The sequence below is a fragment of the Myxine glutinosa genome, chromosome 1 (assembly GCF_964187855.1).
Source record: "Myxine glutinosa chromosome 1, kmMyxGlut1.1, whole genome shotgun sequence".
NCBI lineage: Eukaryota > Metazoa > Chordata > Myxini > Myxiniformes > Myxinidae > Myxine > Myxine glutinosa.
In genome coordinates, this window is record NC_136261.1 from 79,805,205 (window position 1) to 79,830,274 (window position 25,070).

A 25,070-nucleotide genomic window follows, 5' to 3' on the forward strand; every position below is an offset into this window, starting at 1 on the left:
ATTACTCTTCAATATATATTTTTTCATCCAATAATGCTTCATTCTTGAAAGGATGTACCGTAGAAGTATTCAAACAGGAAGGCGATATGCTTGTCCGCCAAATAAAGTTCAAGAACCAGTTGAACTGTTATTGAAAACTACTGAACAATTTGTGATGAAGTTTATACAAAGATTGGGAAGAATTGATGTGAAGCTTCCATTTCACCACCCACCGCAAGCGAAGTTTTGTCAGGACTAACGACAAGTTATCTTCATAATAGCAAAGAGAAGGTTTTGCTCTGTGATATATACCGTGCCCAAGGCCCTTTTTTCTGGAGAGACGTCCTGAGAAGCATGTGTAGAGTGGTTGCCCAAGCTGACTTTTCTTGTAAAAGCTTTCAGCGCTTCTGGGCTGCCACATGTCACACCTACACAGTAACAGCAGGAGCACTGTAAACTTCAGTGTTTTGTACAAACCGGTGCTTCATTTACATTGTTGGTTTGCTGCACTAAAGGCTATTCCCAGTGTCCTCACTGCCCTCAAGGCTATTCCAGTAGCTTCAATTCACCAGATGGAGACTTAACTATTTACCCAAAGAAACAGCATGCATGGCTGCCTGATCCCTGAGCGATGGAGAAAACGAGTCGCAGCAAAATGGCTGGTTGGGAGCGTGCCTGGCTGGAATTAGCAGTTAACGTGGCTATCCTTGCCTGTAAAAGGATCCGCGGCAGTTGCAGCCTTGTCTGAGCTGGGAGAACTTGAGGACGAAGACTTCTTGATAGATCCTTTGTCACCTGAGTGAAGAATGCAGATGTGCAGTTAGCAGTGACTATCATGCATATAGACAAAGACTTATTTAAAATAAAAGAGAAAGTTGCATGCAGGAGAAAAATAAAATAACTAAACAGCTGGACAACAGTTCTTTTCTTTCTGGTATTCTGCCTGAAAGCAAGTTCAGTGCTGCCAAAGCAGCACCATGGCAAGGATTACACTGGGTGGTTTGTCTTTGCCTTCTCAGTGGTAGTCGGGCAGGAATTTGGAATTTGTTCAGGGTGTCAGAGATAACTTGATTACTTTTGGTGAAGAACACCATTTGATCTTTCATGTCCACTACTAGCTAATGCCGGCAGAAGGGACCCCCGGTGTAACGTACACCGAGAGACGGCACACCCATTGATTACACCACCAGGGTGACAGTTTATAGCTAGGCCGAGATTAGAACTCAGGCTAAACAGCTCAAGGGTGAGCATGCATAACTCTCGGCTATCTTGCTGGCCCTTGGACAAGAGTTGCACACCGTCAAAATATTTTTTGTGTGTTAAGTGCATTTGCAAACTTTGAGACACACCAAGTATAATGGTCCTACGACCTAATGCAATAACTCTGCCAAGTTTTGTGGTTGGTGTGCAAGCAAATCGTGAGTACGGTCGAGTTATAACTCCTGGTTACAACGCAAATCATAATGATGTGAATCGTGAGCTCTGCTGAGCTATAACTATACCTCCTATGAGCAAATGCCCATGCCAATTTTGAATGACCCTCACACAAACATCCTTCATGCCTTTGTGCTTCAATACGAGGCAAGCTCTTACCATTGGCCCTTTATTATGGATGACATTGCACTAACACCATATAGCAGCTATGATATGTCTGTATACAACTTAAACTTGATTTACAATGCAATATGCGTAGTTTTTATTAACATGTTTGAGATCATGTTGGAGTATACAAGCAAGGATAATCAGACAGAACAAAACAAAAATTGCTGAACAATGCTTTTGCGGAGCAATGCGATCAAAACCACCCACTGGCCTGATCAGATCCCTGATCACAACGGCAACTAGAAAGTATCTCAAGATGCGTGAATAGGATTTTTGCATTCATTGGCTCCCCGGTAAGTTTCACTCAGTTTTATTGGTTTTGCGTGCCATACATGTGCCACACATTTTTCAGGTTAATGGCGAGGGTTTATGAGAGTCTTGCCACGTGATTTGGAAATAGCCTTGGATGGTTACAACGTTGTTTGCCTTCGAGGGTGTCAACGGCTGAATTTAATGCTGTTAAGGTCAGACTTAGTTGCATGCTTCAAAACCTTGCTGGCTCTTCTAAGTGATTGTAAAGTAAGATCTGGCAAGTACAATGTCATGCAGGCAGTCTGAGTTGGAATGGAGCGGAATGTGCAGTCTGGGAAGCAAGGTTTCAGCTTGGTATGGAAGTAGTGCAGAATGAAGATTTTAAAAGATTAATCTAAGATTAATCTCAGTGTGATCGTAAAAAATAAGAAAGGGAAGAAAAAGATGATATATACAAAGCAGGAGATGCAGCCGGGTGTTAACGTGCGCTGGGAGCCGCTGGCTGGGAGAAAGTTATTGTGGACAGATATTTGGAAGATGGAGACTGCACAGATGAGTTTCATATTGCCTTCCCCATATGATGTTTTGCCGACATGAACAAACCTCTCTTTGTGGAAACTCAAATCCACTGAGGATGCTAAATTCTTCTTGCAAATGTATATTCAGCCGAAATAAATAACGAATTCAAACCTCTGGTTGTATCATTTCTGAGGCAAAGATGTACAACCGATGCAGTGCCCTTACACATTTGGAAAGGATTTGGAATTCGGCCAGGGTGCCGGCATAAAAGGGTCAACGATTTTTCAAACACACTGTATCTCTAACATCCACCGGTTAATGCCGGTGGATGGGTCACTAGCCTACTGTCCATCCGAGGGATGGCACACTCATTGATGCGCAACATCCTGCCTGCAAAGCAACAAGGTGACAGTTTATATTTGAGTTGAGAATCAAAGCCACACGAGATGGCTCAAAAGCAAATCCGGTATTTCTGAGCTATCCTGTCGGACGTGAAGCCAGATGCACTGTGAAGTTAAAGAGAAGTAGCGGAGCAAGTGTTGAGTGCCTGTTTGGTGTCATTAGTCGGAGGGTGTTAAAGATTTTGCCATAATAAGGTTTTGGAGGTTTTGCAGAAATCTGTTGTGTGCCTTCACAAATGGAGAAAGTGTGACACACACACACACACACACACACACACACACACACACACACACACACACACACACACACACACACACACACACACACACACACACACACACACACACACACACACACACACACACACACACACACACACACACACACACACACTGCGTATCAAAAAAAAGGTAATCCGAATTCAAGGGGTTAATATGCAAAGGTTATTTAGTTTGACAATTTACATTTGGTTTACCAATTATGAGGAGATCCTCAGCTTTCCATTGATGCCTTTCATGCATCATTGCTGTCACACATGACCGAGTTCATGTTCATTGAAAATGACAAGTTCAAATCGCATTTTTACAAGTTTGGCTAATCGGTGCAAGACAGTTTGAAATGGACGCATTACTTGTCGACTGCCAAGTTGATTATGTAAAATTGTTAACCTGGTCTGGTAATCGTCGGTTGCGTAATCCTTTGTTTAAGATGGGCATTTAAGATGGGCATACAGTGTATGGGTTACAGACAGTCTGAGTCATTGAAAAGATGTTTCAACTTACGACTGAACAGCGGACCTTCGTGGTTACAACCTTTCACCAAATTGGAAGTTTGCAGCGAACTCGTGATGCGTTCAGGTAACGCTTCCCAGAACGGGAGCCTCCAGCAGCCAAAACCATCTGGGCAAATGTTAGAAAATACCGAGAGCATGGCACTAGCCTCAACCGCAAGAAGGGGAATTCTGGTAGGAGGCGCACTGGCGATCGGAAATGAACATTGCAGCAGTAAGGCAGCACGTTTTGGAGCATCCTAGGGATACCAGCGGAAGACAAAATGGGACGGGATTGCCTTCGGCAACATTCAACCGAATCATAAGACTGGACCTCCACCAACATCCATATCGGATTCACATCCGTCATCAACTTACGCCAGGGGATTTTGCCAGGAGGCTGGTGCTTGCCGGATGGTTGATAGCACATTGCGAAGCAGATGTCAATTTCCTACGGTATCTCGTTATCGGTGACGAAGCTGCTTTCGCCATGGACGGCATGGTCAATACCATAATGTTCTTGAATATGCACCGACAGGACAACCCCCGGAATTTAATTTTGACACCAACATGAATCAACAAATGTGGACTGTTTGGTTGGGACTTTGTGGAAGTGGTCAGGTGATCGGACCATTTTTCTTTCAAAGGAATGTCAATGGTAACAGGTATCTGCAGATGATCAATGATGAAGTTTTACCGCAGCTGGAGGAGAACTTTGAGCGACAGGTTCGTGGTGTCTTCAGATATCTTGAGTGGGCCCAAGACGGCGCTCCAGCACATCGTCTTATCGCTGTACGAGATCGACTGAGGGAACTCTTTGGAGACCGAGTCATCGCCCTCAACCATGCAGTGGAATGGCCGCCAGGATCACCTGACCTCACACCATGTGATTATTTCCTTTGGGGACATTTAAAGAACAAGGTGTTCGTAACTCCTCCCCGTGATCTTGACGAATTGCAGGGCCGTATTCTACATGAAGTGGATGCTTTGTGCAATGACCCGGCTCTGGTGAGACGAGCAGTTCAGGGCATGCTCCGCCGTTGTGAGCTTTGTGTTGAAAGGGGAGGTGGACATGTTGAAGGTGTGGGTGCATAAAGGCCAATCATTCCTGAGAAAAGTTCACATCTGACGTTCATTTTGCACCAATTATCCTGACTTGCATCAATTAGCCAAACTTGTAAAAATGCGATTTGAACTTGTCATTTTCAATGAACATGAACTCGGTCATGTGTGACAGCAATGATGCATGGAAGGTATCAATGGAAAGCTGAGGATCTCCTCTTAATTAGTAAACCACATGTAAATTGTCAAAATTAATAACCTTTGCATATTAACCCCTTGAATTCGGATTACCTTTTTTTCGATACGCACTGTATATATACATACATCTATCTATCTATAATTCCAGTAATCTCTGTGTGTTTGTTTGTACGTTTGTTTGTCTGTGACCGCTGTTTCTCGACAACCACGGGTCCGATATACTTTAAACTTGCCAGGTATATTGCTGGGGACCCGAGGATGTGCCTTTTCAAGGTTTCATATTAATCGGACAATTACTTACCGAGCTATGTCCAAAAAACGATTCAACCAATCAGAGAGCAGCGAGCTATCGCGTGTGCCGAACGTGGCGGACACACTCTGCCTCGGATGGCACATTTGAGAGCGTATTCATTTATTTCACGTTTGCAAACTATGTTGCCGCTATGTTGGCGTTAAACTATGTTTTAAAACTAATAAAAACCATTTCATCTAAATAGAGGGGGGGGGGGGGGGGGGGGATTGTCACTGTACTCGCAAGCCGTTCGCCGTTCGCTTTGGCGTTGCGAATGGACCAACACATTTCATGGACCAAACCATTTCATGTAAAGCGTTCGCCGTTCGCTTTGGCGTTGCGAATGAACCAAAACATTTCATGGACCAAACCATTTCATGTAAATAGAGGGGGGGATATAATTTTAGATATAGATATAGTACGGGCATGCCCTAGTATATATAAAAGCCTGGTGTTGGGCTAGCGGTTAGGGTGCCAGCTTAGGATCCTAGGATCCTGGGTTCGAATCCCGGTCGATCGCTGAATTAACGCCAGGGGGGTTGACTCAGCCTGTCATCCTTCCGAGGTCGGCTAATTGAGTACCAGTTCACTGGTAAATCCCTGTTTGTCGTAAAAGGTGACAAAAAGGGTTGGCGGCAGGAAAGGCATGCGGCCGTAAAACATTGCTTCAAAAAGGGGACCAACAAAAACAACAACAACCACAGTGCCCGAAAAAGGCCAACCCCCGCTTTGCGGGGAAAAATGGCCTCTAAAGGTGTTTAAAAAAAAAAAAAGAAAAAAAAAGTTTTTGTTTGTTTGTTTGTTTGTATATTTGTTTGTATGTTTGTTTGTTTGTATGTTTGTCTGCGCAAGCTAATCTCCTGAATGGTGAAAGATAGGAGGAAACCTCTAATACAAAAAATGTCGGGACGGACCCCGGGAAGGTTTTAGGCTCGGTGGCGAGGCCGGTCGAGGCCCACCTCAGCTGGGCTGGGTCCATTTCGCAATTAAAAGCTGAGCTGAATGATGGTAGTCAATCTTCTACGGCCGCGAGTAAAAGCTGAATTATAGTAGTAAATTCATTCACAAAGAACTAAAAATGTCGGGACGGGCCCCGGAAAGATTATAGGCTAGGTGGCAAGGCCGGACGAGGCTGCCTCGGCCAATGGGCTGGGCCCATTTCACAATTAAAAGCTGAGCTGAATTATAGTAGTCAGTCTTCTATGGCCGAGAGTAAAAGCTGAATTATAGTAGTAAATTAATTCAAAAAGAACTCGGGCAACGCCGGGTGCTTTCGGCTAGTGAGTGTGTGTGTGTGTGTGTGTGTGTGTGTGTGTGTGTGTGTGTGTGTGTGTGTGTGTGTGTGTATGTATATATATATATATATATATATAATAAATTTACATTGATCTAAGGCTTGTTTGTAAGTGAACTTGCACACAGAAATGACATGCTGGACAAATTCAGCGGGAGACATCAATGCAACGTTTACGATGCCATTAGTAGACAATGGAGAAATACATGTAGTATATATAATCAGCCTTGAACCTGGGTTCCAATTACCGTGGGCAATTGAGTCAGATGAGAATGGGAACCTGCTCATCCCATATATTAAGATTCCAACAATGTCCAATTCCCTTTACTGTGGATGGTCAAACAATTAACAGGGAAAGTGAGCTAAAGGAAGATAAAATATTCTGGTTGAAAGGTAAAGTTTCACATATGATAATTAAATAAATCGCCAGCATGTTTCAGCATAGAGCAACATAGGTAAAAAAAAAACGCACCGAGGGATTTGACAGATCCTATTGACCTGCGAGAATGAGTGGATTCCGAGCGCTGAAGAATCTTCTGTAGGATCCCTTGTTCACCTGGCATGTACAGAGCGAGAGTTAGAAATAAATATCAAAGTGCAACATCAGGCAGGAACTCAGCAGCCAGTGAAGAATCATTTACGATTGTTGTGTAATAGCCAACAGGTCATAAAATAAACCTGTTAATAACAACGTCACAGGCACATTTGAAAACACCAACATTCTTGATTGTATTTCATTATTTTCTTTGACGGTGGAGACTTTTATCCCCGTTCTCATTTATATTGAAATCAAACAGTGAAATTAAATCGAGTTTATAACTCATGACAAAACTTGAATTTATTTCCATGCAGGAGTAGCCATGATTTGTGATTGTATGTCCCTTGATCGAAGATTTAGATCAAATGGATGAAAACCAACCAATAAAACCCGAAAATAAGATCCAAATTGTTGGCGCAGAAATCATACTTGTTCATTCGAGAAAGTCAAATGAATAATTCCTCCATGTGTTTTGTTTCTATCACAAAAGCAAACAAGAAGGTTGTATTTTTACATTTTTATTACAATCTAAGGCTCACGGAGGAGCTTGTACATACATCACACACTGGACAAAGACATTCCAAGACATCGCAATGTATTTTTGTATGAATTACAAGGACATTAGTGGACAATGAACAAACACATGGTATTTGATTCAGGGTTCCCTGCCTCATGATAGTCAGGCAGGGGTCATCTGTGAGAACTGAGAATCCAAACAGGCCAACCCAAGCTTTATTTCCATGTGTGAGTTTAGACAGTTATATAAAAAAAACAATATATCCTGGAAAGTTGGCTGTGTAAAGAGATGTTTTTCTAAAGAGTGTACATTTGTTTTCAAACACAGCTGTATAAAATTAGACATACTGTACCAGCAAATACCTGCTCTCCCCAGGATCAAACTATAGTGTCAGTGAAATATCTTCCACAATGTCACGTGAACAGCTTCCACCCCGTCCCTCCTTTGTAAAAATTATAGTTGCATTCCATTCCGCTCTTTATAGAAACTGTGTTTGCGCTCACCCTCCCGCTTTCCTAATATCCCGGTAGGACCTCTCCCCCACCCTCTCCGTATTAAAATTTTACCTGGACGAAAATGTGTACAGTGCATTACTCTTCCTTTTGTCTGGGTCACCTCCACCAACCTCATGAGGTAAGGAGCCAATTTTAATTGTCCCCATGATGAGCTCACATGATGCATGCAAAATTTGATGGAGATCAGTTGGGCCAAGCTGTTTACGATTCAATAATGTACATACACACATACAAACACATACAGTCACGTGAAAAAGTAAGTACACCCCATGTAAAGTTTTGACTTTTTCAACCTATTTCAACATACAGCTATTTGATCTTCATTTCAACAATATTGATAGATAAAGGTGAAATAATACAACAAATATCATGAAACATTGACATTTTGTAGTCCATTGTATAATTTAAATGAACATAAATTCAAATTTCGCATGTGGAAAAGGTAAGTACACCCTTGGCTCTAATAGGTGGTATTGCCCCCTTTGGCAGAAACATCCTCAAGTAGGCGTTTCTTATAACTGTCTACCAGTCTCTGACATCGACTGGGAGAAATTTTTGCCCACTCCTCCATGCAGAATTCTTGCAGCTGTGCGATGTTTGAGGGGTTTCTTGCATGCACAGCTCGTTTCAAATCCCCCCACAACATCTCGATGGGATTTAGATCCGGGCTTTGACTTGGCCATTCCAGAACCCTCCATTTCTTTCTTTTCAGCCATTCCTTGGTGGATTTACTGGTATGTTTACGGTCATTGTCATGTTGCAAGGTCCACCTTCGGTTGAGCTTCAACTTTCTGACAGATGGCCTCACATTATCCTCAAGCACCCTCTGGTACAACGAAGAATTCATAGTGGATTATATGATGGTGAGCTGTCCAGGCCCCGGTGCAGCAAAGCTGCCCCAAACCATAATATTTCCACCACCATGCTTTACAGTTGGTATCAGGTTCTTGTGTTCAAATGCTGTCTTTGGTTTTCGCCAAACATGTCTTCTGCTACTGTGGCCAAATAGCTCTGTTTGGCCTTCTGCTACTACCTTTGACTCATCTGTCCAGAGCACATTGTTCCAGAAGTGCTGGTCTTTGCCTAGGTGTTCATTGGCAAACTTTAGTCTTGCCCTGATGTTCTTTCTGGACAGCAAAGGTTTCCTCCTGGCACACCTCCCAGGTTGATCAAATTTGTGCAGCCTCTTTCTAATGGTAGACTCGTGCACTTTGACATCAACAGTGGCAAGAGCAACCTGTAGGTCCCGTGATGACATTCTGGGGTTCTTAGAGACTTCTTTCAGCATCTTGCGGTCTGCTCTCGGGCTGAACTTGCTGGGGCGGCCTGGTCTGAACAGGTTGGCAGTTGTTTGGAATCTTCTCCACTTGAAGTTGATCTTCTGGACATTCGAATGATTGATTTCAAATTGTTTGGAGATCTTTTTAAATCCCTTCCCAGACTCGTAGGCATCTATAACCTTCTTTCTGAAGGCCTCAGAGGGCTCTTTTGATCTAGGCATGGTGACGCCACAGACTTCAACAACAAAGAGCAAACCAAACGAAATGTCTGAGGTTTAAATAAGACAGGTTCCTCCACGATCCTCTCTAATGATGTTCTAATCATTTGCACCTGAGCTGGTGCACCTGATTCTAATTTTAGGTATTTGAAGTAGTGATAAATGTAGGGGTGTACTTACTTTTTCCACATGCGAAATTTGCATTTATGTTTATTTAAATTATACAATGGACTACAAAATGTAAAAGTTTCATGATATTTGTTATATTATATCACCTTTATCTATCAATATTGTTGAAATGAAGATCAAATAGCTGTATGTTGAAATATGTTGAAAAGGTCAAAACTTTACATGGGGTGTACTTACTTTTTCACGTGACTGTACAATGTACATACCAATACACATGCATACAGTGGCAACCGCTTAATTGCGAAGCCTCTGGAGTTGGTAAAATGCCCTGAATAAGCGGCGTTCCCATTATACCGATGTGGCCAATAAACTCACATTTGGCACTCATAAACACAAACACACAGAGGATATTGTGGAATGTTGTTGTCATAAAAGGGAGATCTCGAGTTTAGCTTACTTCCTTTGAAAAAACAACAACAACATTTCAGGGTTCATTGTTTTTTGGCACATGATACCTGTGAACAGACCAAACTTTCAACCTGCCTAACCAAAGGAAGAGCATTGTTCATGCCAATCTCTTGCATAAACCAAGCATAGATGTTCTCCCATTTGGATTTTTTGCTTGCTCATGAGCTTGGGAAGCTGATTTGATTCAGAATCTGAGTGATCAGACTCGTAACCTTTCATCTGCTTAGATTTACTTTCCTTTGCTACCTCCGAAAGTTCCGATTTAGACATCTCTCCAACAATGTCTATAACTATGTCCAACCTTGTGAATTCATAAAATTCTGCATGCGTCATACGCTCAGGTATGGGTACACCAGCGAGCACAGGTAAGCCCTTTGCTGTTTCAAACCCTGCCCGAGTTCCTCTACAGGTGCATGTGACATTCACAAGTCGTACGTGCATGAGAATCCCAATGCTACACACCCCGCTCAGCCGCCTTACTGGTTTCACCATTTGTTGGCAAGTCATCAGCGACAGCGTAGACAGAAACACACACTGCTCTGGCTCCCAATAATGTACCATGTGCAATGCCAGTTTCAGTTAGCATATAAATAACAAGACGCAATCACGTCTCTCACCCGTAATTGGAGGGAATATCCAATCAGCTCTCGTTTAATCAATCACCTCAGATGGCTAGGATTATCATGCTCTTTCTCTTCTACTCCCATGTTCTTCGAGCAAAAGAAAGCTACACAAAGCAGTATTTCCTAAGACTGGTACATAATGCCCATCAAAGGAACCATACAATAATATTGCCATATTTAGCGCTATCCAACATTGTGATCTATTGCTCTCCATTATCAAGTGCTCTTTGTGGTATCCAATGGAATGCACAATGTGGTGATTTTTGAGGTAAAAGACACGGTGGTGTATTGGTAACAGACCAGCCTCGGTGGTGTAATAGTTAGAGCTTCTGTTCCGAGTCTACGCGGTCGGCAGTTGAAACCCTCGGAGAATCATAGCAATGACACTGATGAGAACGGTGTGTGTGAATCACATATGTTGGTGTGTGTGTGTGTGTGTGTGTGTGTGTGTGTGCATACATGTTTGTGTATGGATCAGGTATAAAAGCAACAACAAAAAAGGGAGGTTCCCCGATAGTACGGGCCACGTCCGTACCTTGCTCTGGGTTTTAAGTGTTTCCCAAAGGTTTGACATGCACCCCGGAGTAATCATTTTGCTCTTTTTCCAGTTCAAGCAGAATTAATAGCAATAGATTTTCTAATAATGCAATAAACCATTGTTGTATAAAAATGAGACATGGATCAAAAGGGTAACACCAATTTAAAAGTTTTAACACACCTGATGTTGAGGAAACGAGGCTGGTAGAACAGCGCCTTCGCGGTGGCAGAGCTGGTGTGTCCAAAGTGGGACTCTGGATAGGTGGTGGTAATGTGGGAACCTTGTTTGTGCTCGGCTGGGCAGACCATTGTGAGGATGAGATCTCCTTTGAGCTAGCTTGGCCTGCTAGCTCAGCGAGAGTGCCTTTGATTGTGCTCCTTGCAAGTGAAGTCTTTTCCAAACTCTACAACAAGACAGAGATAAACTGATAAACTTCACGATACATATTGAGACAGTGAAACAATAGCTTCAATATTCCTGTGGTTCATACACAACCTCAGTGTGAAAGTGAAGCACAAGTTTCCCTGAATAGTTGTTGACATAACAGCAGACAGAGGAGTCGGATTCATGCCCCATTTGAGGGATTGCACACCCCATGATGAAACAGTGCAGCATGCGTACGACTGTTTGCAGCTGTACGAGTATATTTCAGAAGCCAAACAAAGAATGGTCACGCTTTAAGCTCATTGAAGAGGAAAAAGACAGAGGGGAGATGATGACACATCAATGGAGTGGAAAGAGTTTGGCATATAAGGGGACGATGCAGAAATAAGTACAGCGACGAAAGACGGACATATTGATAAGAAAAGGGAACAAGTAGCTCTGAATTGATAAAGAGCATGTAAGCAATCGAAAAAGAGTTCGCATGATGAAAGGTGTGGATGGACAGGAGAGGAGAGACAGAATAGTAAAGGATCAAGCAAAATTGTGACTATTATGCATGACCCTTTTCCATTGGCTTTTGCACATGAGAAGGTGGAAAAGTTTCTGGCAACTCTCGACTCCGACTCTAAAAATGGACTGGACGGCATTAGCTCACGTGTCCTAAAATCATGCTCTGCTGCTCTTGCACTTCCTCTCTCTGCCTTTTTCACACTGTCATTTACCCTAGTTCATGTTCCATCTGCTTGGAAATCAGCCAACTTCACAGTATTACATAAAACGTGCAAAAGCGGCTCCTCTCAACTACAGACCAACTGGCTCACTTCCAATCATCAGCAAGGTCATGGAACCAATCATCACAGTTGACATAAACTCATTCCTTTTCTCCAACAACCTCATCTTCGATCATCAATTCAGATTCAGACCTGGTTACTTTACCTTGGACATGCTGCTCCTACTCTCCCGAGAATGGATGGAGGCCCTCAATGTCATACATGAGATCAGGGCCATCTGTCTTGACATATCTCGAGCTTTCGAAACAGTCTGGCATTCCGCCTTGTTCTCCAAACTGTCCGCCTGTGGAATCTAAGGGCACTTCCACTCATGGATTACTCACTTGCTCCACTCTTGTAGCCAAGGTGTAGCTCTCAACAGAACCCTTTCTTCCCCTCTCCCTGTCAAGGCTGGAATACCCCAAGGCAGTGTTCTCAGCCCCATCTTATTCCTAATCTTCATCAATTATCTCTCTGACTCTGGAAAATCCTCTTTATCTCTTTGCTGATTATTCCACACTCAGCTGTGTCATCCCTCATCCTACTGACACAGACAGGAAAGCAGCCTTTTCCCTCTCTTCCGATCTTGACAAAATCACAATATGGTCAAACACTTGGAATATGTCTTTTAATCCATACAAATCTCACACTCTTACGATCCCTCTCTCCGAAAGGATTGTACGGCAAACCCTCCCATCTACTTCTCAACAACCTTCTCAAAGAAGTTCAGTCACTCAAACTCTTGGGTCTCACTGTCAGCCATTATATCTCTTGGGCAAGACACATTTCAAAGTTGACTTCCAAACCCAAATGCCGACTGAGAAACCTCCAACGTGCAAAGTCCTTCTTTGGCACACCCCAGGTCCTATCCACCAAGGCTTTCATTGACAGCTTTATGGAGTACTGCTTCGCTTCTGGGCTGGCTCTCCTGACTCAGATCTTGCTCACCTTGACGCCGTGGAAACCAAGGCTTTCAAGAACCTTACAATCTCACGCGATGAAGCTGATTTTATGGGCCAATCACTTTGACATCGCTGTCTTCTTCCGCCTCATTGCTGGTATTGTACCCTCTACTCTCTCTGTGCTCTGTCCCCCAAGGTATCTGCAGAACGCACGTGGTCCGCCAGGAACCCCCTCCTAATAAAATAGCCTAATCCAGAACCACTGCTCATCTCCACTCATTTATTCCTTATACACACACCCACACACAGACAATTGATGGGACATGATTTCGAAAGAAACACCTTTCTATACAAGGTCCCACAGTAGACAGTGCATGTCAGAGCAGAAACTCTACAATGAATTCCAAGGAACTGTCTGTAGAACTCAGAGATAGAATTGTGAGGAGGCATAGATCTGGGGAAGGATATAAAATAATTTCTCGAGTGTTGAAAGTTTCCAAGAGCAGAGTGAGTTCCACCATTAGGAAATGGAAAGAATATGGAACTACCCAGACTTCCTAGAGCTAGCCATCCAACCAAACTGAGCAACTGGGCAATAAGGACCTTGGTCAAGGAGGTGACGAAGAACACAATGACCATTCTGACAGAACTACAGTTCCCTGGCCGAGATGGGAGAACTTGCCAGAAGGACAACAGTCTCTGCAGCACTTCACAAATGTAGGCTTTATGGGAGAATGGCCAGACGGAAGCCACTTCTCAGAAAAAGGCACATGACAGCACACTTGGAGCATGAGGAAAATATTGTGTGGTCTGACAGGGTGAATATTGAATTATTTGGCCTGAATGCAAACGCTGCATCTGACAGAAACCGAGCAACCCTCATCACCTGTCTAACACCATCCCCAACGTGAAGCATGGTGGTGGCAGCATCATGCTATGGAAATGCTTTTCAACAGCATGGACAGGGAGACTTGAAGCAACACTGGAATGGCTTCACAACAAGAATGTGAAAGTCCTTGAGTGGCCCTGCTAAAGTTCAGACTTGAGAATCTGTGGAAAGATTGGAAGATTGCTGTTCACCGACGCTCCCCATCCAACTTGATCAAGCTTGAGCAAATTTGCAAGGAAGAATGGGAGAAACTCCCCAAATTCAGACGTCCAAAGCTGATACAAACATACCCAAGAAGACTCAAAGCTGTAATCGCTGCCAAAGGCGCATCTACAAAGTATTGACTTCAGAGGGCTGAATACTTATGTAAATTAGATATTTCTGTGTTTCATTTTTAATTATTTTGTAAAAAATTCCAAAAAAAAAAGGTTCCACTTTAACATTATGGTGTATTATGTGTAGATCAGTGACAAAAAACCTGCAATCTAATAGATTTTAAATTCAGGCTGGAACACCACAAAATGGGGAACGGTCAAGGGGTGTGAATACTCGCTGAAGGCACAGTAAATTATCTGCATTTTCTGCACTTGCCTTTTCCTTCTCGTCCATTTGACTGAAATCTGCAAAACCTCCACCAAACGAACTGGTGCCAAAACCATCCACTTCTGCAAAAGGGTCCTGTGCTGAAACTGACAATTATTGATTATTTTTTTTAAACTGACAATATTGAAACAAGCATCAGTCTTGTGCAGCTTGACAGGAATAAAGTTAATGTAGCACAACTCACTCAAGGTGCTTGTAGCGATTACAGTTCCTCCTGGAGAAAATGGATCAGCATTCTTGAAGGGATCAATCTGAAGAACATCATAAAGAGCGAATCAGGAAACATTGCCAAATCACGTGATCAATAAATTAAGCATTTCAAAGTAAAGAGCCAGCAAAATATTCTTATCAGCAAAAAAACAAAACAAAAAAAAACTAGAGAGCATCTGAAAATGCAAAGCCCGTCCGCATCTGTTTGTATTCAGACGTCTTCTTCTTCCGTATGCTCAAAATAAGGAAACCAGTTTAAAAAAAAAATACAAAATGAAAATTGATGATTTATGCAGACTTAACATTTTAGCTTCAGATCTAAAAAAAAATCCGCTTCTAGCTTTTGATTAGTGAACCAATTCAGTGACCCAATATGCAAATTCTTATAATTTCAGGTCAATCGGATGAAAATTGACGATTTTATATGACGCTGACCTTTGGACCAAATTATTCATTTGCCTTCTCCCTATTATCATAGTAAAGCTTTGTTGAAAATTTGATGACAAAACTCGAATGATAAATTTAAATTTCAGGTCAATTGGATGAAAATTGATGATTTTAGGTGATGCTGAACCCTTTGCCATTTTGACCTTTTGAAAAAAGTACTAATTTGCCTTTTACGTATTATCATAATAAAGCTTTGGTGAAAAATTGATGACAAGAGCTCAAATGGTTACGGCCTGGACAGACAGACAGACACATACACACACCACGCACATGAAGGTGGATACTTTGACACGTGGGAGGGCTACGTTCCACCTTATGGTACCTGCATATGGAGATACCAACCAACGAGAGACACACACACACACACACACACACACACACACACACACACACACACACACACACACACACACACACACACACACACACACACACACACACACACACACACACACACACACACACACACACACACACACACACACACACCTTGTTTTTTATTTCTGTTCCTCACAATTCTATCTCTTATGATTTTCAATTCTTATTTCTCTTATTCAATTCTTATTTTAAAATGCATTTAATTAATTGTATAGTATTGGTTGTTCCAAAAAAAGAAAACCGAAAAAAAAACCACCTTTAGAGGCCATTTTTCCCCGCAAGCGGGGGTTGGCCTTTTTCGGGCACCGTGGTTGTTGTTGTTTTTCGGTCCCCTTTTTGAAGCAATGTTTTACGGCCGGATGCCCTTCCTGCCGCCAACCCTTTTTGTCGCCTTTTACGACAAACAAGGAATTACCAGTGAACTGGTACTCAATGTTCCGAAATTTGTCCGGTTGTTCCGAAACTTAAATATAAATAATTTAAAGGATTGCTGTAAATGATGTTAATTTCATGACATCCCATATTAAACATTATTTAAATTGTAAACCTCAAAACATAGTTTCCCTTACCTAAAGCAAGAACCTTAACCTGTAAGCAATTAACCAGTTTCCCGACTGCATGGATCATCAGCTGGGCACCGTTCTTCCTCGAGGTTTCAATCCTTTCAGCCCAGGACCTCTCCAAACGGCGGATCCACAACCTCGATCATGGATCCACATCAATAGATGGTACATCAGTAGATCCACAACCTCAGTTGTGATGACATAACATCGACAATTAATCAATGGTTGATTAATTAATGGTTAATGGGGTCACCTGAGCCGGCTGCTTGCTCTTCTGGCTCCACCTCGATTTGCTTACACTATCGATGTTTTGCGAAGTCACGGACATCCGAGCCAAGATCCTTGGCCGGATAATGGCCTCATAAAAGCGAGCGGGTCATGAAGAGAATTTTCGAAGGACGTCGAGAAACTGCAAGTGCGAGCACAACATCGGGAGCAGCTTTCATGGGGCGAGTGTACGTGGTGGGCCGGTATCAGGCCGCGGTGGAAGAGGTGTTGGCTGAGGCATCGAAGTCCTTTCCAAGGGTGTGGTGCTGACCAGGCCGCCGTGGTGTTCGCATTACAGCCGACCGAATATCGTCGCGTCGTGGCTGCTTTCCGCCGCCGAAATCCAGCGCAGCTTGGGCGATTTTGCCCCTGTTTGGATAACCCCCAGCGAGGCCTTCATCGGGGCCGAGCGACCAAGGCTTCCGCTGCCGAAATCCAGCGCAGCTTGGGCGATTTTGCTCCTGTTTGGAGAACACCCAGCGAGGCCTTCATTGGGGCGAAGCGAGCAAGGGCGTGTCGGGACCTGGTTCGCGCCATTGACTGAGTGGTTCGCACCAACCGGAGATGTTTTCGGATGACGTGCTGATGTCCTTGGACTTCGCGCCAGGCTCTGGGCCGACCGGGCCGACGTGCATCGAAGTCCTTTCCAAGGGTGTGGTGCTGACCGGGCCGCCGTGGTGCTGACCGGGCAAACGTGGTGTGGTGCTGACCGGGCCGATGTGGTGTGTTGCTGACCGGGCCGCCGTGGTGTGGTGCTGCCCGGGCCGACGTGGTGTGGTGCTGCCCGGGCCGACGTAGTGTGGTGCTGACCGGGCCGACGTGGTGTGGTGCTGACCGAGCTGCCGTGGTGTGGTGCTGACCGGACCGCCGTGGTGTGGTGCTGACCGGGCCGCCATGGTGTGGTGCTGACCGGGCTGTGGTGTGGTGCTGACCGGGCCGACGTGGTGTGGTGTTCACCGGGCCGACGTGGTGTGGTGCTCACCGGGCCGACGTGGTGTGGTGCTCACCGGGCCGACGTGGTGTGGTGTGGTGCTGACCGGGCCGACGTGGCATGGTGCTGTCTGGGCCGACGTGGCGTGGTGCTGACCGGGCCGGCGTGGCGTGGTGCTGATGGGCCCCCACAGCCGTGATTCCCCCCCCCCCCCCCCCCCCCAGAATTTCCATGTTATAAACGTTTCCCAGTGTCTACCCTGGATTAGAATAGGTACACCGTATCCCTGCGTGTCGTAAGAGGCGACTAAGAGGGTTGGCGTCAGGAAGGGCATCCGGCCATAAAAACATTGCCTCAAAAAGAGAACCATGACAATTACAACTACATATGGGCAGGGTACAGCCCGAAGTGGAGATCGGTTTCTGAGGTTTGGGACATGGAATGTAGGGACAATGATAGGGAGATCAGGAGAAGTAGTGGAAGTATTGGTCAGAAGAAGAGTGGACATATGTTGTGTGCAAGAGACGAGATGGAAGGGGAGTGGTGTGAGAATGGTGAAAGGTAGGCAGGGACAGAAATACAAGTTTGTGTGGCAAGGGTGCCTGGAGGGCGTGAATGGTGTTGGTGTCCTGTTTTCTGAGGAGTTTGTAGACAGTGTGGTGAGTGTGACTAGAGTGAGTGATCGGTTGATGATGGTGAAAATGATGATTGGAAAGCTCTTGGTGAACGTCATCTCGGGATATGCTCCGCAGGTCGGTCGGAGCGATGAAGAGAAGGACAAGTTCTGGTGTGCGATAGAGAAGCTGATGGAAAACGTGAAAGATGAGGAAGTTGTTGTGGTAGGAGGCGACCTAAATGGACATGTGGGAAGGAGTATGGATGGTTTTGAGGGAGTTCATGGGGGTTACGGATATGGTGTGAGAAATGGAGAAGGTGAAAGGATTTTGGAGTTTGCTGATGGAGCTGATTTGTTGATTTGTAATACTCAGTTCCAGAAAGAGGATAATAAGCTTGTTACATACACGTCAGGTGGGTCGACGACAACCGTTGACTACCTGATGGTGCGTAGGCGAGATAGGGGGCACCTCCGGGACACAAAGGTGATCCCGGGGGAGGAGGCTGTTTCACAGCACCACTTGGTTGTCTGCGACATAAGGGTGAAAGGTGCGAGGAGAGCTCGGCGGGTGAAGTACCAACCGAGAATGAAGGTGTGGAGGTTGAAAGAGGTGACAGTAAGGGAGGCATTAAATAGTGGGGCGGCTTAGCCCAAATATTCAAAAGAATTGTGCATTTTGTGATACAAGCACCAAATTTGGCACAAATGTACATTAATATGTTGCGAACATTTTCAGATATTGGGCCACTTGAAATTCTCTCTTTATGTCCGCCATATTGGATTTCAAATTGGCCGCCACTTGAAATCTACATTTGCTATTATCTCTGGACGTAATGCAGCTATTGACTTGATTCTGGTATCTAAATGTATGTTTTTGGGGGCAAGGAATCCAATGGTACCAATTTCAACTTAATATTATCTATCACAGTCTGTTATATAATTTTATTTGGAAATTATCTAGGCAAATATTGGATTCAACACAATACTTTGAAAAGAATGTCTTAGTTCTGTAAATATAAATAAATAAATAAACTATACTAAATCACTAGTAACAACTCAGACAAGCTCATATATACTGGCAGTCTAAAATATAAATTCATATCCCATTAGGAAACAAAGTGACCCATTCATTTGTGTTTTTCATATGCATATTTTATGTAACATTACATTCATATTGTCAATAAATACCAAACATGCATAATCCCCTTTTCCTAGACCCTTTAAGCCATCTTTTGTGTTTCTAGAGTACAGAAATTTCTTGTATAGGCTTCCATCTGTCTTGTTTCCTTAACAATGCACTGTAGCATGTCTTTAACAATGTTTACAAACATGACTCCACTACATGTCTTTAATCACAGCCCTGACCCAAATAAAAGAGTAGACAGGCTGCATGTGTTGACCCACATCAACTGTGTTCTTTGTGTGTGGCTGTGTTTAAATCACCTTGTGACTCCACATAAATGAGTTAATTACATACAATCTGGGCTCAGCTAGACAACATTGTGTGGTCAGCAATGAAGACGAGAGTCTGAATTACATGTATGCAAAAGACCTTGTGAACCAGTGAAGCAAATACACGGGTAAGCATGAATTAAATCTAGGGCATGATATAATTTCCATGATGTTTACCTCTACACTCAATGGTGGAAGGAGGTAATGTTTTGATCCCAGCTTGTCTGTATGTCTGTTTGTCTGTTAGTCCACAAAATTCCAGACAAAGCTTGTAGTAGTGGTAGTTGTAGTGGTAGTGGTGATAACAGAAATTGTTATATAGAACTGAACTTATATTATTATTATATGCAGAAAATAACTTCATTTCTATATGCCCTGCAGTGGACAGGTTAATTGGTTTATGCACTGAAGGGGTCACCCTGGTGTGCACTGCTGTGTTCTGCCTCACTGAGTTGTTCAGGTATGATGTACTCAGCACAAGCTTACCTGATACACATGTGTGCTGGCTAAAACCACTTGTCTGGTGGGCACGACAGAGGCAGGTTGTCTAATAGCCAACCTGGTCTTACTTTTTTGGGGTTTATCTGAAATTCTTACTATAAGGCTTTAAATTAGAAATGTTTTATATAAAGTAGTATTTTGAGTGAAGTGTGTATTCCACACTGACAGTTTTGACATGTTCTGAATTTAACACGAAGGCTGTAATTAACAGAACGGGGTATGTCTGGAAAATGTACTGTCCAATCTAATAAGAGTTTAGACTGATTTATATTTAAATCTTGGCTGTGTAAATATTGTAAGAATTTATGAATTCAAATGTTTTGTAAATATTCAATAAATTTGGGAATATTTTTTAACTAAAGAATCTCATGTGATTTTATTTCTCTTCTTGCCTCCGGTATGGGTGAAAATTTAATTCCGGCATAATCTCACAAAACTAATTCCCTAAGTGTGCCAAGCTAAATGCTCTACGATATAGAGGAATTATCCTCCTCTCCATTAGTATGGCGGAGGAAACCCCTCTATTATATATAACAAATGTTAACATTATATCATTGTATCGTTGCAGATTCAGAAGACAGTTCCACCATGTCCAAGAGCTTCAGACTAGCTGATGTTGAGCGAACTTCACCATCAACATCACAGCACCTCACCACAACTGACTGGAAGTTATGCCTTATATGTCAAGAGGACAAGACGGAGACACTGACCAAACCTGACCAATCAAAGAGAAAAGACATTGGGAGTGGGTACAGTTCACTCGCAGAGAACTTGGTCAAATTCAGTGAACTTGGAGAGCTTCCAGGATCATTTCACCTGGAAAGACTCGATGATGGTCATGGCATTGAAGCTGCGATGGTTGCACACGGTGCAAAATATCATCAGACATGCAGGCTCCAGTACAACAACACCAAACTGCAGAGAGCACAAAAGAGAGCACTCAAGAAAGAATGTGAGAGCGATGAGGAACAAGCTGCATGCAAACGCACCAGGTTACATTCACGCTCATCGAGTACAGAGAAGAAGGTCCCAGAAAATTGTTTCTTCTGTGAACAACCTGCTGGGGCTGACAGTCTTCGGAAAGCTGCAACATTCCAAATGGACAAACGGGTGTGTGCCTGTACAACCCTTCTTGGTGATACAGAACTGCTGGGCCGTCTCAGTGGTGGGGACATGATAGCGTTGGACGCCCAGTATCACCCACGGTGCTTGATAGGACTTTACAATCGCACAAGAAAGGCCCAGTCAACAGGATCACAGGACACAAAACAAGAGCGAGCAATGTCGGCAGTTGTCTTCGCTGAACTCGTCCTCTACATTGAAGAAACCAGACAAGATGAGGAGACGGCACCAGTATTCAGATTGGCTGACCTTGTCCAGCTCTATCAGTCCAGAACAAAGGCAGTGGACGCACCCATTCCTCATAACAAGCTGAAGGTGTTCAGCACTTCCACTCCAAGAAGCCAGAGCAAAGGTCAGCAACAGCTCGCCTCCATCAAGAATGACCGTGAACTCTTCGCACGCCTGTACATTGGCTGCCAGACGAGGGATGGAAACCTTGAGGAGTTCTTTTGTCACGAGAATCAGGCATGTCCTCCTGCATTGTCTGATGGTGGAAGCCTCTGCACTGGTACCAAGAGTGATTTCCTCACATGCTTGGAAGAAGTCTCCGACGCAAAGACAGAGACTCCTGTCACGACCTGTATTGTGCTTGATGGAGCAGCCATCGTCCAGATGCTGAAGCCGGCTGCATCAAAGACCTTTGAAGAGTATGCACAACAGATCTTCATCCCATATATGTCCACGAAGCTGCAAACAGTGTCACGCCTGGATCTGGTCTGGGATACTTACCTTGCTGATTCACTGAAAGGTAGTACACGTGCAAAGCGGGGACAAGGTGTGCGGAGACGTGTGGTGGCTGCCGCAGCCATACCAGGAAACTGGCAGAACTTCCTACGAGTGGACAGCAACAAGACCGAGCTGTTCAGGTTCCTATCAGCAGCTCTCATGGAATGGTTTGACCAGGAGGACAAGCAACTCATCATTACTGATGGAGAGGCAGTGCTCAGCAAGCCACTACTGCCAGATCTGACCTCACTCGCCCCATGTAACCATGAAGAGGCTGACAGTCGGATGTTGCTGCATGCATCTCACGCAGTCCAGCATGGACACCATGCAATACTCATCCGGACTGTAGACACCGATGTTGTGGTGCTGGCAGTGTCCCTGGCACAGGAGTTGCAACCAGAAGACAAACTGTGGCTGGCATTCGGAACAGGCCAGAGTTTCCGATACCTAGCAGCACACGAAATAGCAGCTGGATTGGGACGAGAGAAGGCTCGTGCACTGCCAATGTTCCACGCTCTAACTGGATGCGACACTGTGTCTAGTTTTCATAGACATGGCAAGAACACTGCGTGGGCAGTCTGGACGGTACTGCCAGAACTCACTGAGGCGCTGCTGCTGCTGTCCTCTGCACCTCGTGACATACCAGACGATGCAATGCGCATCATCGAGAGGTTCGTGATCCTGTTGTATGATCGAACCAGCAAATGCACAGACATTGACAAGGCCAGGAGGAAACTCTTCGCAAGGAAGAACAATGTGCAGCTCATCCCTCCAACGAAGGCAGCTCTGGAGGAACATGTCAAGAGGGCAGTGTATCAAGGTGGACATGTGTGGGGTCAGATACTGCTGCCAGCACCAGAGCTCCCTCCACCAACCAACTGGGGTTGGTCAAGGACTGGAGAAGGACAGTACACACCTTACTGGACCAGGCTAACTGAGGCAGCTCACAGCTGCATTGAGCTGGTTTCTTGCAAGTGCAAGAAAGGGTGTGTGAGGCGCTGCAAGTGCAAAAAGGCTGCCCTTCAGTGCACAGCCCTCTGTGTGTGTGAAGGGGACTGCACATGACGATGAGTCAACAACATACATGTACTTGTGGCAATGCTGAACTTGTTAACATGACACTGTTTATGTACACGTATCTTCAGTACCGTACCGGTATATACCTAGCCTCAGATACCAGTACACCTAGCCTCAAATACTAGACCATGTAGCATGTCAGTATTATACCTAAGACATTTACAGAACTAAGACATTCTTTTCAAAGTATTGTGTTGAATCCAATATTTGCCTAGATAATTTCCAAATAAAATTATATAACAGACTGTGATAGATAATATTAAGTTGAAATTGGTACCATTGGATTCCTTGCCCCCAAAAACATACATTTAGATACCAGAATCAAGTCAATAGCTGCATTACGTCCAGAGATAATAGCAAATGTAGATTTCAAGTGGCGGCCATTTTGAAATCCAATATGACGGACATAAAGAGAGAATTTCAAGTGGCCCAATATCTGAAAATGTTCGCAACATATTAATGTACATTTGTGCCAAATTTGGTGCTTGTATCACAAAATGCACAACAGGTTTGCTATGCTGCTACACTATAAAAGAGAGGCTGAGTAGGGTAGAGGATGATGTGGTTGAGCTTGAAAGTGGTTGGATGTCAATGAAAGATAGTCTGTTGGGAGCCTTTGGTGAGGTATGTGGATGGACAAAGGAAGGAAGGATGAAAGTGACTGGTTGAGAAGAGTGATGGAAATGAATGTAGAAGGAAGTAGAGGACGGGGAAGACCGAGAAAGACTTGGCTAAAGATGGTGGAAGAAGAAATGCGGGCAAGGGGGTTAACAAGGAGAGATGCAGAAAATAGGGCAAGATGGAGAAGATTGTCATGGGGACCGCAAGTCTAAACCCCGCTCTAGCAGGGAAAATGGCCTTAAAATGCATGTTGTTGTTGTAATGGGGTCACCTCTTCACACACACAAACACACACACACCACACACCACAGACGATTGCAAAACCACATATCCCACGTAAAAACCAAAGTACAGTAATGTAATAAAGAATAATAATGATATTATCGAAGCATATAAGCTTAGAAGCTAATGTGAGAGAGAGCGAGAGAGCGAGAGAGCGAGAGAGCGAGAGACAGAGAGAGCGAGAGACACAGAGAGAGAGAGAGAGAGAGAGAGAGAGAGGGAGAGAGAGAGAGAGAGAGAGAGAGATGCAAACCTGAGGTGGACTGACAGCATTTGCAACAGCTGTGGCAAAAGGGTCTTCACTACCAGAAGCAAATGTCTTGAAGATGTCGTCACTCGGGTCAGCAGTGGAAAATGGATCAGAATCTTTGAAGGGATCGCCTCCAAATGGGTCTGATGAAAATCCTTCAGCAAACAAATCACATTGTGAGAACTGCATGCTTTTAGAACATAAGACTGCTGATATAAAGGAAAAAAAAGTCTTGCTCATGGATCGGTGGATAACATCCCATGTCCATGTGCAGCAGCGGCAACATACAACTCTCATTCAACAACCAGTGAATACGCAAGGATCAACCCAAAAATTGTGCCACTCTGCTTTCAACTGAAGTAAAAGGTGTACCTGAAGGCAAAAGTACGCATATACTCGTTATTACCCTGCGCTCGCGAAGCGAAAAGCAGGGTTAGGCATTTGGTTGCATACGTGCGTACGTGTGGCGTACATGTCTGCATTTTAAAAATTCATTTTCTCGGCAACTGTTGGTCCGATTGACACGAAATTTTACCATAGGAGTGTCTCCGCCTGTATAGTTTTTTTTATTCATAATTATGACGTCATAGGTCACATGGTATTGGTGTTGGCTTCGCGGTCAGGGTGCTGGCTTGGGATCCTAGGATCCTCGGTTCGAATCCCGGTCGATCGCTGAATTAACGCCAGGGGGTTGACTCAGCCTGTCATCCTTCCGAGGTCGGCAAATTGAGTACCAGCTTGCTGGGATGAATGATCCCGGTGTGTACCCCGGTTTAGAATAGGTACACCATATCCCTGCGCATCGTAAGAGCGTGACCAAGGGTTGGCGTCAGGAAGGGCATCGGGCCATAAAAACATTGCCTCAAACAGGGAACCATGATTGT

At 44.2% G+C, this 25,070-nt stretch overlaps 1 protein-coding gene across 5 annotated transcripts in view; it reads right to left on the reverse strand.

Annotated features, from left to right (window-relative positions):
• LOC137425531 (uncharacterized) overlaps window positions 1-25,070 on the reverse strand; it is a 578,290-nt gene that overhangs the window by 2,145 nt on the left and 551,075 nt on the right. For 3 of the 5 annotated variants that reach the window (XM_078773845.1, XM_068114071.2, XM_068114062.2), the window contains 7 exons: window positions 24,190-24,341; window positions 14,928-14,994; window positions 14,732-14,829; window positions 11,376-11,598; window positions 6,842-6,925; window positions 691-774; window positions 292-407 (listed from right to left, as the gene is read on the reverse strand). In XM_078773845.1, the coding sequence (XP_078629971.1) occupies window positions 292-407; window positions 691-774; window positions 6,842-6,925; window positions 11,376-11,598; window positions 14,732-14,829; window positions 14,928-14,994; window positions 24,190-24,341 (824 nt within the window). The remainder of the gene's footprint in view (window positions 1-291; window positions 408-690; window positions 775-6,841; window positions 6,926-11,375; window positions 11,599-14,731; window positions 14,830-14,927; window positions 14,995-24,189; window positions 24,342-25,070) is intronic. The other 2 variants (XM_078773842.1, XM_068114080.2) reach the window with 1 other exon arrangement.